At 37.9% G+C, this 19640-nt stretch overlaps 2 protein-coding genes across 2 annotated transcripts; both read left to right on the top strand.

Annotated features, from left to right (window-relative positions):
- The first annotated feature begins 13110 nt into the window (after nt 1-13110).
- Nucleotides 13111-14106, top strand: LOC143586624 (uncharacterized). Its single transcript, XM_077068127.1, has one exon. The coding sequence runs from the start codon at nt 13111-13113 to the stop codon at nt 14104-14106; it is 996 nt and encodes a 331-aa protein (XP_076924242.1).
- Nucleotides 14107-16696: 2590 nt separating this feature from the next.
- LOC143586623 (uncharacterized) lies at nt 16697-17107 on the top strand. Its single transcript, XM_077068126.1, has one exon. It carries the CDS (start codon nt 16697-16699, stop codon nt 17105-17107), a length of 411 nt encoding a protein of 136 aa, XP_076924241.1.
- Nucleotides 17108-19640: the final 2533 nt, after the last annotated feature.

Here is a 19640-nt window from a genome sequence, read left to right as displayed (position 1 = left end):
GTGGTTAAAGAGGGCGAAAAACAATCAAAAACGAGCTGAACCGGTGCATCAGGAAACGAACCGGACCAAACCAGGAGAGAACCGGACCGACTAGGCCCCCCCCTTATTTGGCCATAGCGCCGCGCGACCGGGGACCGCAAGCCTGCCACGCGGCGCTGTGGGGGTTCTTCCAGAATTTTCTTTGACGAGTTTAGGGTTTGGCCGTTGAATTTTCCTATTTAAACACCCCTAAACTCAATCTTAAAGATAACCTGAATATCCTGGTCGTTTTGGACGAATTTGGGAGCTCAAGAGAGGATATTTCTGAGGGTTTGAAGGCACGAATCAGCCGGCGAAGTGCTTTTTATTCAAGAACGAAGACTCCTGGTTTTATCGTCTTTAATCTTCCGTTCTTATTTATTTTCGCCATGATTTCGTTTTTCATTGTTTTGTTTTACTTTAAGATGCTAGGCTAAACATTATAGACTGCCTACGCATATGATGAACCTATTTTTACATTGTGTTTTGATTTGGGATTTATTTATCATTATGGTTTTATGATTTGGTAAAAGGTTTACTTATATTAAATTGATGTGTATGGATATTTAGGATTGTTTGATTAATTGTTATTATTCCTCAGTTGCGGGGATTATGTTTGTCATTATGATAGGTTTCTATTAGGTCAATTACTTTTTGTTTTTTATTATTTTATGATTGATTTTCAATAAGATCATAGGAATAATAATTATTAATTAATAAACCTAAATGTACTGCTAACCTAAATAGCTGTAAGGTGCTAGGTTTTTTATAGATCTTTATTATTTGATCTTGCTAGATTTAGTTCTTTGTAAGGAGTCCGTCTAGGTTTGATTATTTAATTATTTTCTATTGAATCAATTAAACATATTAAACTGCCTTTGATTTCCGCACTGTAAGGTAGGATTTCGTATAAAGGAACTAAGTGATAAATAATTATGTGCCGTATACTGGTGTGCGTTAAAACTTATTAGAAACTCATAGGTGCCTCTTGAGAAGGGTCAGGGGTCCTTTTCGGGTTTTCTCTTAAGTGTCTAGTTTACGATCCCAGTCCATAACTTAATATTTTCCGGGTTAATTCATAATTGAAATTTAGGGGATTCTAGCCCAGGTAGTTATCTCATCATCATCTTATTTACTCAAACTCGTATTTTCGTTTATTTTACTTGTTTTTTTTAATTAGTCTTAAATTAGTATTTTAAATAAACCCCCCCCCCCCTTTAAACAAACAAATAGCCGTGTCTGCATTAGTTGAGTCTAATTAGCTAGTTGACGTAATTTAAAGAGTCCTGTGGGTTCGATATCCGGACCTACTTAGCTGTACTAGAGTCGATCGGTTCACTTGCTGGTTAATAGTTTTAGTTAAGTTAAGAGTCTAGAATTTATTACTTAGTGTCTAGATTAGCGTGTTTTTATTAGACTACTTTTAGCACATCAATTATCAAGAATCATATGTGAGAAATTGTACTTAAGATTTAAGCACAAAGAAGCCATCGTGATCATTTGATAATCAAGAATCTCCTCATAACCTCTTTTTCTATGTCCAAGGCAATGAATCACATTATGCACAAGATACTTGAATGGCCTTAACAGTGCAGTCTTCCTCAATGCTAATCTGTTTAATGAATCCCTATAACCCATCCTTAGCAGGCACCCTTTCACCGTCTTTTCGTCAAGATCAACAAGATCAGTTGAAGCATCACCAAACTCCAAAACGTTTCTAATCAGGGCTTCATTCACCACTATATCCTTATCTTGCACTTTCGAATGAATGTCCTTTCTAGATAACTTAGCATTTCTCCAAAACTCTGACACTATGCTCTCGTAAGGATATGCTGAATGTGTAATGGCCTTGTAGATTCTGGATCTTCTCAGAAATGGAATAAAGAGTTTGAATTTTGCTGCTTTAGGATCCTCTTCATTTAAGTAAGCACATATGTTGTGCTTTGGATCAGTATTCTTAGCTTTCTTAACCATCTGCAAAAACAAATACACATGTTAATATTGAAACCAATCAAACAGTTAAGTTCTAGTCAGCGTATATGTTTGTCTCAGTGTATAAGTCCATATCTACGTATAAGTCAATTTTACCGTATAAGTATGAATCAACGTGTAAATCTGGAACTAGCGTATATGTATACTAGCGTATAAGTCAGATTGTACGTATATGTTTGATTGTTTGACATTGGTCAATGCATAAGATATACTTCGTGTAAGTCTAAAACTTATACGGCGTATAAGTCTTGGTTATGTTCAAAATCACAAACTTCAATCTGTAAATCATTTAGGACTCAACATCTATCCTACAAGCATCGTTTATGTCCGATTATTGTACATTTGAGATCAATTTAATGATTTTAGCATGTTTAATTAGTCAAAAGTCATGTTTATGAACGGATAAGTTTTTTTTTCTGATCTATCCAATAAAATCGCTAATAATCCAATTAAGTTCTAACATAACACTCGTAATACCAAAATAAGATTAAATGATCATAATTTGCATCAAACACTGATTATTCTAGTCACTTTTGACAACATCTCACCTCAATAATTTGGATTGGTGTGCAAATCACCAATACAAATATCCTCAATCAAAGTAACGGCAAGAATTTGTGAAAAACAGAATCAAAGCATAGAGAATTTGAATAGCCAGACGTATAAGTATTTACATATACGGCGTATAACTCTCATATATATACCCTTGAACTTATGTGGCGTATAAGTATGAGACTTATACGGTGCATAACTTATGTGGCGTATAAGTCTCAATATTTAGACGTTGCATAAGTATGCCATGACAGCTCAGTTTTCATGTCCTATTCACACCAATGTAATGTTCCAAGTACAAATTAATGTCCTTATACATTAAAAGAATAACTTAAATAAGCTTAGTTTGAAAAATCACTATTTTAATAAGTCCAACTTAATGACCTTGAGTAAAACAGATAAATGTTTTGATCTTTTGATAAAACTTGGCAAAAATTTGTTGTCCAAATAAACACCCAGAGAGATAGTTCACCCGCACATCAAGAGTCGAAAACTAAATCAAAAAGAAACTCTTTTTGGTTTTTCAAAAGAAATATCAACAAATGAAAACTTGAACTTTTATTAACTACAGAATTCACATATTTTTGTGAGTTTGAGCAGGTAATCATATTGACCAAATTGCCCTTCCATTACAGTTTTATTTTCAGCGTTTATTATGACTGCTGTTAAGTCAGTCATTGGTATTGTTGTCCACCTAAACCTTTTAAACAAATAATTCAGGAATTTATGTGATACATTTAATTGGTTCAATTAAGCACAAGGTATCAGGATTTTCTAATCTTGATTCAGGCGTAATTTGATTTTTACTAAGTCACCCCAACTTGACTTAAACCTTGAAATCAGAAGACAAAAACACTTTCATTTTAAGCATATCAGCAAATAATCCCCACTATAAGACATACCCCGGTTATCAAGCAATACCCTAAGGTCCTTTCCCATGGATGAGTATGCACGATTTCATCTGTAGGATTGCATACATTGTGTCCCTTGTGGTCCGTTTCTTAATGGTAATAAGACGCGAGCAAGGGGACAAAGTATGTCTAACAGTGGATTTTGATCAAGTCAGTAATGAATTTAGTACATAAGTACTAATGCGATCAAGTTTAATGACTTATAAAGCAGCTTAGTCTGCGGGTTTGCTTTTTTAAAGCTTGTTTCAATATTCATCGAAATGAATAGCCAGATGGTAAACCGCATAAAGACACAATGGATCCAGGAACCTTAAAGCATCCCATCAATACAGGATTTAAGGCCATGAAACCATACATCATTGAAGCGTTAACCACTTACTGATAGCTATGTTTTAACAAATTTAAACAATCATTCTGATTAAAAGGCTTGAGTATGACCAGCTATTACATTTCTGCCATCATTATCAAGACTTTTATTAGAAACTAACACCCCATCAATTTGGCAATTTAAGTTTATATAAATTACTTTTCCCTACTAATTTGTTTTAAAGGCCTACCAATGCACCAATACAATTAATCACACAGCCTTTTATACATACTTTTTACTAGATTTGGGACCAGATGATCGATATACTATCATCTTCTCTTTTTGCTTCAAAAACTCATTTTCAGAGGAGCAACATTTTTTTCATGTTTTTGACATTTTTGAATTTTATAATGTTTTTGGCTTTTTCAAAATTTTCAATGTTTTTGGTTTTCTTGAAATTTTCTCCCCCAAAAATCAAAAACTATATGAAAAATTATTTACAAAATAAAATTTGACTCTAATGTTTGGGTTCACAAGGTATCCAACACACCTATAATCTCGGTAACCCTCTTATCAACACCGCCAAAAAACTATTAAACCATTAAGTTTTAAAAAGTAATGAAATCTTGACTTATCGAAAGCTTTGGTGAAAAGATCTGCTTTTTGTTCATCGGTGTGAATTCTTTCTACGGTAATCCACTTCTTTTCGTAGCAATCACGAATGAAGTGATACCGTATCTCAATATGCTTACTTTTAGAGTGGTTTACCGGATTCTTAGTTATGGAAATAGCTGTATTATTATCTATGAAGATAGGGATAGTAAGAAAATTCAAACCATAGTCCCGCATCTGTTATTGTATCCAAAGAACCTGAGAAAAGCAAATGGAAGCAGCCACATACTTAGCTTCGCATGTAGACAACGAAACCGTGGTTTGTTTCTTGCATTTCTAGGTGACAAGACGCTTGTCGAAGAACTAACACCCTACCGTTGTAGATTGGCATTCAGCTTACAGCTTCCATAATCTGAATCAGAATAAGCCCTTAACACAAACTCATCATCTTTCGATACTAGAGACTGACCCCCGGACATCCCTTGAGATAGCGAAGAATTCTTTTGACGATCATGAGATGTGAAACCTTTGGATTTGACTGATATCGGACAAACAAACAGGTAGCATACATGATGTCTGGCCGAGAAGCCGTAAGATACATCAATGAGCCTATCATAGATCGGTATAAGGTTTGGTCAACCTTCTCCCCGTTGGGATCAGGACCGATACTATGATTCAATGGTAGAGGAGTACTGATTGTCGATGCATCAGTCATATTGAACTTCGTCAATACGTCATTGACGTTCTTGGTCTGATGGATGAAGATTCCATCTGACATCTGTTCTACTTGAAGTCCAAGGAAAAACTTCATCTCCCCCATTGCACTCATATCAAACTTCTTTTTCATGACTTCTTCAAACTGCTTGCACAGAACATTTTTTGTCAACCCAAAAATGATATCATCGACATATATCTGCACGATCAGTAGATGTCCATCAACAAATTTGGTGAAGAGTGTACAGTTGACGGTTCCTCTGATAAACCCGTCGTTCAAAAGATGTTGGGACAACGTCTCATACAAGGCTCTCAGGGCCTGATGGAGACCGTAAAGGGCTTTATCAAGTAAGTACACTTTGTCTCTGTGGATCGGATCGACAAACCCTGGTGGCTGTCCCATGTAGACTTCTTCACTAATCTTCCTATTAAGAAATGCTGACTTCACATCCAACGGATAAACTTTGAAACCTTTCCAAGAAGCAAACGCTATAAAGATCCGAATAGCCTCTAGCCTTGCAACTGGTGCATAAACCTCGTTGTAGTCGATACCTTCTCTCTGGTTAAAACCCAGAACAACAAGATTTGCCTTATTTATAACAATGATCCCATTCTCATCCCGTTTACACTTGAACACCCATTTGGTGTTAATCTGCTTCTTATTTTCAAGTATGTCAACCAATTTCCAGACTCCGAGCTTCTCACTCTGCATAAGCTCCTCTTGCATGGCATTGACCCAGCTTTCTTCAATTACGGCCTCTTTATACGTTTTCGGCTCAACCTGAGAAATAAAACATTTGAATGAGAATTGATTTTGTAAAGGAAATACCTTTGAGTAGAAACACTGGAGATTCTAATCGATTTGACGACTTGTTTGCACCCCATCATTCAAATCTCCTATGATGTTATCCTCCGGATGGTAGAATAAAGTTATTGGCACCACCTCGGTAGGTACTGACACTTAAGGTTAGAGATTATTCTCACACACTTTAGTAGCAATGTTGGATGGAGAAATAGCTTCAATAATCTCCTCATCTAATTCACCATCATCATCAAAACAGGATTAGTCTCTGGCATGCCATCAGATTAAACAGGATCTAGTACAACTTGACGAACTGACACAGGAACTTCAGGTGTTGGTACATATTCTTCTTACGAATGTTGATTGTATAACATCGTCAAAGTCTCATCAGAAAGAATCTCTTCAGGAAGTTTGAAACTCTCCCAAAGGCTTTCGTAATCAAACAGCCTAGAATCCCCTGGTCGTTGAACGGTAGGAGTATATCTTTGACAATCAACGTTTTGGACTTGAACAATCTTGTGGAGGCTAGGAATGTACACACGTCTTAGTGGACTAGAATACTCCACAAAAAACCCTTCAACAGATTTGGGACCAAATTTGCCATTAGGATCAAGAACAGTACACGTTGATCCAAACGGTTCAAGCCACTTCAGATTAGGTTTTCGACGATTTAGTAGCTCGAAACACGTCTTGCCAAATTTCATGACTATAAGCACCGGGTTCAGTGTATAACAAGCTACCGCTACTACTTCTGACCAAAAATTCACTGGTAACTTTGAACCAGATAGCATAGTTCGAGCTGTTTCAATCAAGGTTCGATTCTTTCGTTCAGTAACCACATTTTGTTGTGGTGTGCACGGTGCGCTGAATTCACGAAGAATCCCCTGGTCATTACAGTACTCAAGCATTTTGTTGTTCTTGAATTCCGTCCCATTGTCACTTCTTATTCGACAGATCGGTAGATTATACAAATTTTCCATCTTCTTGAATAAGATCATAAGGGAATTATATGTCTCATCCTTTGATTCCAAGAACATTACCCATGAAAATCTCGAATAATCATTGGTAACCACAAGACAATAAAGTTCTCCTGCGATACTTTTGACATTCACCGGACCGAATAAATCCATATGGAGACGTTCGAAATTAAGTTGATGGAGTTGACAATTTTCTTCGGATGTGGTTTCTTTGTCTGTTTTCCCTTATTACAGTCCAAACATTCTTCATGTAACTGAAAATTTCTCACATTAACTCCTTCAACCAAGTTTTTATGAATCAGATGATTCATTTTCCTGACGCTTATATGTCCCATCCTTCGATGCCATAAAACTGACTCCCGTTCAGATGCTCTTGAGATAAAACATTGATGTCACACCCCGACTAGCACAATGCGGAAGCGTAAAACATGAATGTAACAGACACCTCTGACATCAATAACATTATTTATAAAGAAACATTACAAACTAATTTACATTATATTACATTGATTTATCTTTGTTCACAACTAGGCGTTACAACAAAATATGTTCGTTACACTATTCTATTCGTACTAATAACCTTGCGTCTATTCACATAGCATCAAGAATGATCCACGACAGGTAGCACATCATCACATTATTCCAACTTTGGTACCATTCCTGAAAAGCAGTTTAAAACGGGTCAACTACTAGAGTTGGTGAGTGTCACGAGTTTCAAGAAAACAATTATGAATATTCACAAGTTAACACTTGTAATCATGATATAAGTATGTATGTAAATGAAGTAATTATGCTAAGCTACAGTGAAGCCTTGACTGTTTGTGCTGCGTGCATCCATTTCTCACACCCAATCAACCACTGTGGCTCTCCTTCCGCCCACAACATGCCCCGATAGCTATGTCTAACACTACATAGCCTATTTATATAAGCATGGTCATGTGCAAACGGTGCTATGTCACACGGCAACCAGGTCGATTCCATTTAGGTTTGTCAAGTACTATTCAAAAGCCACCGGCTCGAAGTTAATCACTGTGATAGTAGGGACTTTCGTGTGTTAGCACATAGATAATTCACATCATTACAAGTTTCAGATATGTATACGTAATCAAACATGCTTTTCACCCCAAAAGTCCGTATTCAGTAGCACGTCGGTTCGAGGTCTGTTTGACTTGTAATCACGGGTTCCTATAATTAATATTATAATAATACTAATATTTTAATATTATTATAACCTCAATATTAAACAGGGCTATATACCTAATCTGGGTATAGATGGAACGCCCAAAAAGTGTCAATAGGCTTAGGTTTTGATGTTGTTCAATGTCTATTACTTAAAACCAAAATTGGCATAGTTTCCCGTTTTCCCAGCTGGGCCAAGTTGTTTGTTTATGCGTTCAGAAAACAGTTATGGGGGAACTAAGCTTGGGTAAACGTGTTAGTCGATAAAATGATTAAATTATAAAGAAAGATCACATATTGGGGTTCTAGATACGCTACAGGGTTCGTTTCCGTTTATTCAGTTTGATTTGAAGAAAAATGCGCACAATTTAACCAAATTGTCTGGGTTTCTCATAAAAAGGTTTGTTTTTACATAATTAATCCAAAAATATGATTTTTGATCACTCTTGGTGTTCTGATATTCCCACAGGTTCGTTAATCACGAACTTGCCGGTTTTTATCAGAATTGAGTTTGTTTAAAATTCAAATTAGCATAATTAATTAACCGTTAATCATTAAATTATGAAAATTTAGCCACTTATCAAATAAAATATGTAGATTTTTATAAAAATATTTCTGGAATTATTTGCTAGTTTATTAATTTATAAAAATTCATTTTACCTGCTATATTTAGCTGAAAATCGTCCATTTATCCCAAACGATTACCAAAAATTCCACAAAAATTCTTGAATGCTTAAATTATTTCCCAAAACAATCTGTATCAAATCCAGAATATAAGAACCTTGTTCAATATTCTTTTCGCGCTAAAAAATTCAATTCAATATTCTTTTCGACTATAAAAATTCAATTAAATGCGAATGCACAAAACCTACTTATGCTTCCCCAAATGCTCCCAAATTTTATATGTGATCAAAATATACCAAACCTGAGTTTTACAAAAAGTTTTATAATTTTTCAAGCATTTTAACTATATTTCCCAATTAAACGTCCCAATTTGGTAATAAATTCGCCAAATATTCTCGTATGGTCGAAAAATTACCAAATTTGGACAGGGACTCAATGATATGGTCTCTGATGTCACTAGAAAATATTAAGACCTAAAAATATGAACATCACAACCTTAACCTAAACAGCCCTTAAACGAGTGGTTCGGCATTACCTTAGCAGGTTTGGCTCGTTTTTGCCTTTCTAATCAAGGTTTCAAGCTCTTGTGCTTCTATGCAGGCTATATACAAGTCCAATATCACAAAACAAGCAAATTTTCATCAATATAACAGCCCTTGACTTAGGGTTTCGGCTAGGATAAAAAACGAACTTTTGAACCGTAAAAATGCCGTTTCAGCCCTCTAATCCGTGTTTATGGCCAAAAAAACTATCAAACCAGATTCCTTACCATGTGTATGATCAAAACATGTTTAAGGATCATTTTTAGGATTTTTACATGGTTAGGAATGATTTTGGCAATTAAACTAGGTTTATATGGAATTAAACCTAATTAAACATGTTAAAAATTGATGAAAATATGAAGTTACCTTGGGTTTCTTGGAGCTTTGGCTGGAGAATTAGATGAAGATTCAGATTTCACAAGTTTTGATGTAAAAATATCTAAGGATTGGTTTAAACAAAAAAAAGAAATCCAAGGGGGGGGGGGGGGGTTCCCTTTGCGACCGGAAGTGGGTTGGGCCCCTAAGTCCAAATTTATTTCGGGTTCAGTTTTTGGTGTGAAATACATATCGGGTGCGACAAACAACGCGAAAAAGAGTGTTTTTCGGCTCTTTTTGTTTAAATTTATAAAAACATAGTATACGTTTGTAAAAATCGAAAATATTTTCATGGATAGCTTAGAACATTTCAAATAAGAGTTTGGTAAATGTTTTTCGTCTTAACGGATGATACAATGCTTGGTTGTATCTATAGCGGGTAGTTAAACTAGCATGTTTTCGTTTAACTTGTTTGCTATCAAAATAAGGCCATATTACTAGTATGTTAGCTTATATTAATCACATATCACTTATAGATGCCCCCCCCTCCCCCGGGGATATCTGGGTCATAACCAGACTCGTTCGGTTAATCGTTTGATTGTTACATAATACTTGTTCATTTGCTAAATTGGTAAAACCGTACTGAGGTGTACCTGGTTTTGGCTCAAGTGTCACATTCTCCCCCGTTAGAAAATTTCGCTCCCGAAATTCGATTATTCAACTTTGTCCTTATTTGGAAATAGGTGTGGGTATTTCTTTTTAAATTTTGATTTTCGCTCACACGATAATTCGGGTCCCCGTTCTGAATTCCACTGACCTTTGACCAGAGAAATTTTGTTATGTCTTAATTGTTTTATTTTCCCCTCTAGTATTTCCGCTGGTTCCTCCACGAAGTTTAGTTTCTCATTTATGTTTAAGTCTTTTAGTGGTACAATTTCGATTTCGTCTGTAAGACACTTTTTCAAATTCGAAACGTGAAAGACACTTTTTCAAGCACGCATAAGAATCCACTCATCAGGAATTTTGAAACCTGGTTTCAAAATTAAACACTCTCGGTCAGTGAAATGTGTAGAGAAGTTCTTATCACAAATTTGTGATATACTCAGCAGGTTATTCTCTAGCTCTGAAATGTAGTTGACATTCTCAAATGTAACTTTTCCATTTATCAAGGTGCCTTCCCCAATAATTTGTCCTCCTTGGTTTCCCGCAAAACTAACGTTCCCTCCGCACATCATTCAGCAAGTAGAAAGTACCCGTTATGTGCCTAGAGGCTCCACTATCCATTATCCAACAAGAATCGTGAGATCTTGGAAGCCCCCGCACATACAGTTAACAGTTTTAGTGAAACAAAGAAACCCAAGCCTTCTTGGTCTTGGTTTGTTTGAAGTCCTTATACAATAAAATTTCATCATCAAAGTCTGATTCACATGATAATAGATCTTCACTAGTTATTTGTGCTTCAGATTTAGTTATTACTTTTTCAACAACCACTGGTGGTTTAATAACGGTTTTTGCCACTGAGTTTTGACCTACGGTTTGCCTTTTGTTGTAAAAAGATGTTTGAATTGTTTTTGAAACTTTTGATTTTGAACCATCAGTTTTCACAACCTTTTCAACGTCAATTTTAACTGATCTCGTTTTAAGATTTTTACATTTTCAAAAACATTCATTGGGTTCTTCTCAATCACATATCCTAAGCTAGGTTTCTTGGTAACTGGTTTTTGACATGGAGCATGATCATTCTTAAACCGATTTGGACATGCATAGAAAACATGCCCAATTTCATTACAATTGAAGCAACGTCTCCGGTCAACAAACTTGTTATCTTGTGATGTCATTTCAGATTGCTCACGCTAAGCTTTTTGTTGATAAAACTCTCGGTTTGTTTGATTTCTGAAAAAAGCTTCTTTTTCATATTCCGATGTCTTATCTTGCACAAAGACAATCTTTTTCTTTAAATCAATGAGATTGCTTGTTATAAAAACTTGTTTTTGCAAATCTTTTCGACTCCATACCTTTCGTTTCTTTTCCCAACCCATGATTTTTAACCGTTTCCTCGGTTAACATTGATTCTGCCATTTTTACTCTCGTTGACATATCACATCCAGAACTCTCATTCATTTCAGATTTAACATAGTCATCATCAGCAGACTTTGAGTTATCATGACGTGGAGTGTTGAGTTCAACATTTAGTGCCTTTTTGAAACCATTTCGTTTCATTGGAATATAAGCATGATAATCCTCTTTTATGTTCTCAGTCTCATTATCCTTATTTTTTGATGAATTTTTAGGGATAATGTGATCAAGAGCATAGCGTAGCTGACTTTTAGTATGAACGCAGGTGAATAGAATGCGGCAGGTTGCTTGAGGGGAGGCACGTGGCAATAAAGTGAAGACACACATCGAAGAAAGTATGTTCTAAGACAAGTTGCTAGGAGATGATCTACATTTTGTAATATACTGGTTGATGTTTTAGGTATTCCGCAAAAGCTTTAATTAACTCTGATTTTAGAACTGTGTTTATGAGTAAATCCAACCCCAAAGTAGGGCTCCTGGGAATGGGGCTTTACAAGTTGGTATCAGAGCATAAGTTCGAGAGATTAAGCATCCAACATGCTTAGACTCGAACAGATAATGGGACAAAGTGAATGAAAGAAAGAAGATGTCAGTCCAAGATGCCATGTGTCTCCCAAGCAAGCTTAGAAAGTGATCTTGTGTAAGTTGATCTTTTGTATAGTAAAGAATGACTAAGAAAGCTAACTTAATAGCTAGATATATAAATGCTTGTTTATGTTTGAAGATATGAAACGTATGATCGACTAACTTTATAAGTAGAAACTTGCACAAGTGGACTCATAAAGGTAAGTTTGTAGGACATGGAGAGTAAACGTGATCAGCTAATCAAAACTGTCCACTGTTATTACCTGTTAGCTTTACTATCCTTGTACTAAATAGTTCATGAAGTGACGATGTTTGTGTTTTCCTATAGAATTTGAATGGATGGTGCAAAAAAGACTGCTGAACAAGGAGGGCGCATGGCACACCGTGGTAGGCCTCATGTTACCCAAGTACCCTCCGAGGAACCGATCCTTGAGTCTGAAGAAGAAAGAAGCATGACAGTGCGAGATGAAGGGCATCAGCTCGACCCTGCTATCCAAGATGCCATTACTAGGTAGCTGCTGCTGCAGTGCAGAATCTTCAACAAGAAAAGTCAACTAAGAGTTGTGTAGGAACCCCTGAGAGGACAGGGGAAAGTAGCAAGAAAGATGAAGAGACTGAGAAATAGGAATCGAGTGAAGATCGGTCTGTGAAGGTCAATGATGGTAAGAGGGGCCGAGGTGGGTGCAGCTATAGGTTGTTTAAAGGATTTGACCCACCGAAGCTGTCTGGTACAGGGGATGTAATCGCTACTCTCCAATGGATAACCGCAATGGATAAGGTTATCCGAATTAGCGAGTGCTGCCCCAACCAAGCCATGGGTTATGCTACTCAGTCTTTTGGGGAGGAAGTGATGTTTTAGTGGGAAATTGTTGAGCAAAGAAAGACCCCTGCGGAGATTAAGGCAATGAATTGGGAATATTTAAAAGAGATGGTCATGAAGAAGTTCTATGCGGATGCTGAAGTTGAGAAGACAGAGATTAAGTTCCTAAATTTAAGGGCGGGGAAAATGACACACCGCGAGTACACCACTGAGTTCAATCGCATGTCCAGACTTGTCCCTAACATGGTGAACACTGAGGCAAAGAGGATCAAGTGCTACTTGAGGGGACTACCACAAAATGTCAGCACCTTAGTCCGGGCTAGTAAACCTACCACTTTTGATTCTGTTATCAAACTTGTAGAGATGGTTTATGATGACCTAGCTGTGGATGATGTGGGGGTGATGGAAGAGAAGAAAGAGAAGAAGTGGGTTGCTCATGCTAATCGACCAGGTACTCAGTTGTGGAATTCGAAGGAGAAGAAGCCGAAGGTGTGGGAAAAGAAGTCTTGTAAGACTTGTGGAAAGATGTATGGGGGAGAGTGTAAGTGGGGCATAGGGATGAACACTTGCTACAAGTGTGGGAAGACAGGGCACTACTCTCGTGATTGTAGCAGCGAGCCTGTCTGTTACAAGTGTGGAAAGACTGGCCATATGGCAAGAGAGTGCACTGGAAATGAAGCTGGGGGAAGGAGTAAGAAAGGGGCTGACCAGAATAGGCCAAAGACTAGAGCCTACATGCTTACCCAAGAACAAGCCAAGAAGATCCCTGATATCATGACAGGTACATTTCTAGTAAACGGTATTTCCGCTTCAGTGTTGTTTTATGCAGGTGCGACTATGAGTTTTGTAGCTACCTCATTTTGTAAAACAGCTAAGATGGTTTGTTTTCATGTTCCTGAAACCTTTATGGTAGAGACCGCTAGTGAGACCTTAGTTAAAATTATGAGAATGGTTAAGAGTTGTAAGATAGAGTGGGAGGGACACGAATTCCCTGATACCCTGTGTGTGTTGACCTTAGGAGGATCCGATGTAGTATTGGGGATGGATTGGCTGTTTGAATTCGAAGCTCAGATAGTGTGAAAGAGTAGATTGATAAGACTAATGTCTTCGGATGGCGGAACAGTAACGGTTTATGGTGACAAAGAAAGTTCAGGGCTTAACGTTATTTTGATGATAAAATCTGAGGGTTTGTTTAGGCGAGGGTGCAGTGCTTACCTGGAATATGTTGTCAAAGCTACGGCCGAGATGAAAGAATTGAAGGACGTCCCTGTAGTGTGCGACTATCCAAAAGTGTTCCCTGAGGACCTTCCGGGGTTGCCACCGGAATGTGAAGTAGAGTTAGATAGAGTTAATACCAGGAGCACAGCTTGTCGCGAAATCACCTTATCGTCTGGCGCCGTCCGAGATGAAAGAACTGATGTATTAGCTGCAAGAACTCCTCGATAAGGGTTTTATAAGGCCAAGTGTTTTCCCGTGGAGCGCGCCGGTGTTATTCCTTAAGAAGAAGGATGGGAGTATGAGAAATCGACTACAGGGAGTTGAATAAGCTGACGATGAAGAATAGATATCCGTTGCCACGAATTGATGATCTGTTTGATTAGTTACAAGGTGCTAGTTGGTTCTCGCGAATAGACATCAGATCTGGTTATCATCAGTTAAAGGTAAAAGAGGCAGACATCCCTAAAACAATGTTCCAGACACGGTATGGACATTACGAGTTCCTTGTGATGTCGTTTGGTCTCACTAATGCTCCCGCAGCATTTATGGATTTGATGAATAGTGTATGCCGGCCAATGTTGGATAAGTCGGTTATCGTTTTCATTGACGATATATTGATTTATTCGAAAAGCGAGTATGACCATGCAAAGCATCTGAGGGAAGTATTATAAGTTTTGAAGAAGGGGAAATTGTATGCTAAGTTCTCGAAAGCATTTTGGCTGCGGGAGTTACAGCTTTTAGGTCACATAATCAATCCCGAGGGGATTACTGTGGACCTAGCTAAGATTGAAGCGATAAAGAATTGGAAGACTCCATGAAACCCGAATGAGATATGCAGTTTCCTAGGGTTAGCTGGCTATTATAGGAGATTCATTCTGGGCTTCTTCAAGACAACCACACTGTTGACCGGCATGACCCGGAAGACTGTAGTATTCAGTTGGGGTAAGTATCAAGAAGAAGCGTTCGAAGAATTGAAGGAAAGACTTACACAGGCTCCAATCCTTGTTCTGCCTGATGGTGAAGAAGATTTGGTAGTCTGTACTGATTCTTCGCATCAAGGGTTAGGTTGCGTGTTGATGCAACGAGGGAAGGTCATAGCCTATGTGTCTAGACAGTTGAAAGTTCATGAAAGCACATACCTGATGCATGACCTAGAATTAGCAGTTGTAGTGCATGCTCTCAAGATCTGGAGACATTATTAGTATGGTACTAAGTACACCATCTATACAGATCATAAGAGTTTGAAATATTTCTTCGAGCAAAAGGAGTTGAATATGAGACAGAGAAGGTAGCTGGAGTTGATTAAAGACTATGACTGCGACATCAAGTATTATCCCGGAAAGGTTAATGTAGTCTCTGACACCTTAATCCGGAAGAACGCAGAAGTTATCGTGACGGTCAAGTCTTATAAGTTGATCAACAATTCAGATTTCTTTGGAGAAATCAGCAAGGTGCAGTCAGAGGTGCTTGTAGATGAAGAGTTAATGAAAAAGGAAAGGATCTTTGGGCAACAGAACGAGTTGACAGATAATACACATGGTGTAAAGACCAGATTTGATCGAATGTGGATTCCTAGACATGGGAATTTTAGAGGTCGAGTCCTAGATGAGGCCCATAAGTCCCGATACTCGATTCTTCCAGGATCCACCAAGATGCATGACTTGAAGAATGATTATTGGTGGCCGGGTATGAAAATGAAATAGTAGATTATGTCAGTAAGTGCTTAACTTGCTTGCAAGTCAAGGTCGAGCACCAGAAACCATATGGAAAGATGCAGCCGTTGGATATACCCGAATGGAAGTGGGAACACATCACCATGGATTTCATAACTAAGCTACCGCGTATAGCTAGGAATCATGATACCATATGGGTGATTGTGGACCTTTTGACGAAAATTGCTCATTTTCTGCCTATACGAGAGGCTATCTCGTCAGAAACATTGGCAAACATGTTCGTCAAGGAAGTTGTAACGAAGCATGGGGTGCTGTTGTTGATCGTGTCCGATAGAGATACCCGTTTTACTTCAAGATTTTGTAAGAAGTTCCATGAAGCCATGGGAACAAGACTAAACATGAGCACGGCGTATCATCCTCAAACAGTTGGGCAGTCTGAGCGGACCATCCAAATCCTTGAGGATATGATACATGCATGTGTGTTAGACTTTGGAGGAAGTTGGGATGATCATTTGCACTTGGCAGAATTCTCTTACAACAACAGCAACCATTCGAGTATTGGTATGCCGCCGTTCGAGATGTTGTATGGAAGACGTTGCAGAACTCCCGTATGTTGGGGAGAAATTGGTCAAAAAGAAATTGGAAGTTTAAAAGTGGTGCAAGAAACCATTTCAAGGTTTGATCAAATTAAGGCCAGAATGAAAGCTGCTCAAGATCGTCAGAAGTCATATGCTGATAAGTGGAGACGGCCGATTGAGTTTAATGTTGGGGACCACGTGATGCTTAAGGTCTCGCCCTGGAAGGGGATTATTCGTCTCAGAAAAAGAGGGAAGCTGAGTTCAAGGTACGTCGGACCGTTCAGGATTCTAGCTCGGGTGGGTAACGTGGCTTACAAGCTTGATCTACCCGATGATCTAGAAGGAATTCACTCCACCTTCCATGTCTCTCACTTGAGAAAATGTCTAGCTGATGACACATCCCATGTGCCACTGCTGGACATCGAGGTGGACGAACAGTTGAACTATGTCGAGCAGCTGGTGGAGATAGTCGACCAAAAGGAGAAGCAGCTTCGTCATAAGGTCATTCCCCTAGTAAAAGTGATATGGAAGCATCATAAGGGATTAGATGCCACTTGGGAAGTTGAAGAGGAGATGCGCAAGTTTTACCCGTATTTTTTTAGTAGTAGTTAGGTTTCAGGGATGAAACCTCTTTTAAGGAGGGTAGACTTGTAACTTCCGTATTTTTGAGAACAATAATAAAAGAAATTTTATTATTACATATGTGTCGTTAATTTAAATTGTGTGTGATAGTGCTTGGATTATGTTGAGTTTGGGCTTGGGAATGGTTAGGAGAAGGTTATGGGCCCTAGGGCCCATGGAACCCCTATATAAACCTCCTTAAACATCCAAATCCCATTTTCTCCTCCCATTCTCTTCCTCCCAACACACACACTCAAGAACACACACATATTTCTCTCAAACCCGGATTCGAATCCGAGCCAAAGGTAAGACAAATCTCATGTTCAACATCTTGAAACAACAAGAAAACGTCCAGATCTACGGGTTGTCCAGATCCGAACGCAACTGAGACCAAAAGGTGAGTTTTGGCTAACAAAGTTAAGTTTTATGGTTGGTTTGGACATGCAAACTGATATAACAATAGATCGGGCTATAAGATGTAAGAAAAATATAAACTTGTTGGGCCGAGTGTTAACGATTTCGTTTTTAGGTCAAAAAGGTGATGTTCGGACTATGTAAAACATGGGTATACAAAGTTAGTACAACCCAAAACCCATAAAAAGGGTAGAATCGAGTCCTAAGGAAGAGTCACAGATTAATATGGCTTTAAAATGGCAAAAATGAAGAAAAGGAGATTCTATTTGCACAAAAAAGTAATCGCATCGCATGTCATGCGAAGCGAATGGCCATGCGAAGCGAATGGTCCATGTGAAGCGAATGGCCATGCGAAGCGAATGGTCCATGCGAAGCGAATTCTTCCATCCGAATTCTTAATTCAAATTCTTCATGCGAATTCTTCCATGAGAATTTTTCCATGCGAATTCTTTCAAATTGTTGTAAAGCATGACCCGATTCATTTTCTGATGCAGTTTTGATAAAGAGCCTGTTAATGAAAATAAAATTTTTCCAAGCTGACCTGGGGCTCTGCCCCTTGGACCCTACTAGGGGTTGCTGCCCCTAGACCCCGCTACCAGGGGCGTTGCCCGTTAGTTGAGGGTTTCATTAATGTAGATGTATGAAGTAAAAGTACTAGATAATTGATACTCTTGACTTGTTACACTGTTAGCCGTGCACAGCTAACGAAGGGTATTACCATTAACTTAGAGAGAATCCTACTACAGGTGAGTTCTAGCCCCATTTCTCTTTGAAATGTTTTCGGGGCTGTGTGAATACTTGTAAGCCTAGAAGTATATATATTTATATACTTTTATATACATTTATATGCATATATATGTTGAAGGAGAATAACTAATGCAAGAACGAAAGAATGTGGTAAGAATTGTATGTGCCTAGTTTGATAACTAAATGTGATTGTAAGAGTTAAATAGAATATAATGAAAGAGTCAGGGTGGCAGGCCCTTCTAATACCTGGGCAAGAATAGAGTGGCCGACTCTATGATATTGGTGTAAGAGATCGGGTGGCAGACCCTTATACTATCTGTGTAAGAGGTTGGGTGGTAGACCCTTTTAATATTTGTGCAAGAGGATGGGTGGCAAACCCTTATAATATATGTGCAAGAATGTAAGAATAGTTGTATGCTATGTAAGGAAATGTAAGAATAGTACCAAGCAATATTTGTACGTAAATGAAGGAATCTGTAAGAATAATCCTATAACTTGTTAAACTAGAACTCACTCAGCGTATCTGACTTTTAGTATGCACGCAGGTGAATCGTGTGCGGCAGGTTGTTTGAGGGGAGGCACGTGGCGTAAAGTGAAGACTGGCATCGAAGAAATAAGATTCGCGTGTCGTTTATGTTATGTTTTAAGACAAGTTAAATTATGCTAACACAAGATCTGCGTTTTGTAATATATTGGTTGATGTTTTCGGTATTCTGCAAAAGTTTTAATTAACTCTGATTTTAGAACTTTGTTTATGAGTAAATCCAATGCCAAAGTAGGGCTCCCAGGAACGGGGCCTTACAATCAAAGGAAAAAAGGTCTAGTTCAATGGCAAAAGGTAAAGAAAGACCTAGGATTTTGAATGGTGATGAGAAATTCTTACTGAACAAGGCTATGAACCAAGAGGGTTTCAATGGAAGACCAAAGAGTAAGTGATCAAGAGAAAAGAACAAGTTATTGAACAAGTTGAAGTTAAGAGTGTTGATGGGAATGTGGAATATAGTTATGAATCAGATGATTCATGTGAAATTGTTCATGAAGATCCAGTTCCACTTGTTTTTTATGACTAAATGATTCTGATGTACAAACTGCTGAAGTTTTGTAACACCCCGAAACCGCAGCGGAAACGTAAACGGGATGCAACAGACGCCTCTGATATCAACCACATTGTTTATAAAGAAAACTGAATGCATTAATATACTTCAAAATTACATTATCTCGTAATTCATTACCGTCTAGGTGATACACACATCATACAATACGATTCATAATTCTATTTATTATAATGTATCCTAACATCCCGCCCGCAAATCTTACACACATCAAGCACTTAGCACGTAAGCAATCACTTCATCTTAGTTGT

Source organism: Bidens hawaiensis, unplaced genomic scaffold, assembly GCF_021521415.1.
Source record: "Bidens hawaiensis isolate Kalapana, Puna unplaced genomic scaffold, B.hawaiensis_p1.1 tig00034731_1, whole genome shotgun sequence".
NCBI classification, from domain to species: Eukaryota; Viridiplantae; Streptophyta; class Magnoliopsida; order Asterales; family Asteraceae; genus Bidens; species Bidens hawaiensis.
Note: the sequence above shows the minus strand (reverse complement) of the source record. Positions and strands in the feature narration are given on the sequence as shown.

Excerpts from the sequence above, each read along its gene's own strand:
- LOC143586624 (XM_077068127.1), top strand. The coding sequence starts at position 13,111 with ATGAATTGGGAATATTTAAAAGAGATGGTCATGAAGAAGTTCTATGCG.
- LOC143586623 (XM_077068126.1), top strand. The coding sequence starts at position 16,697 with ATGCTTAAGGTCTCGCCCTGGAAGGGGATTATTCGTCTCAGAAAAAGA.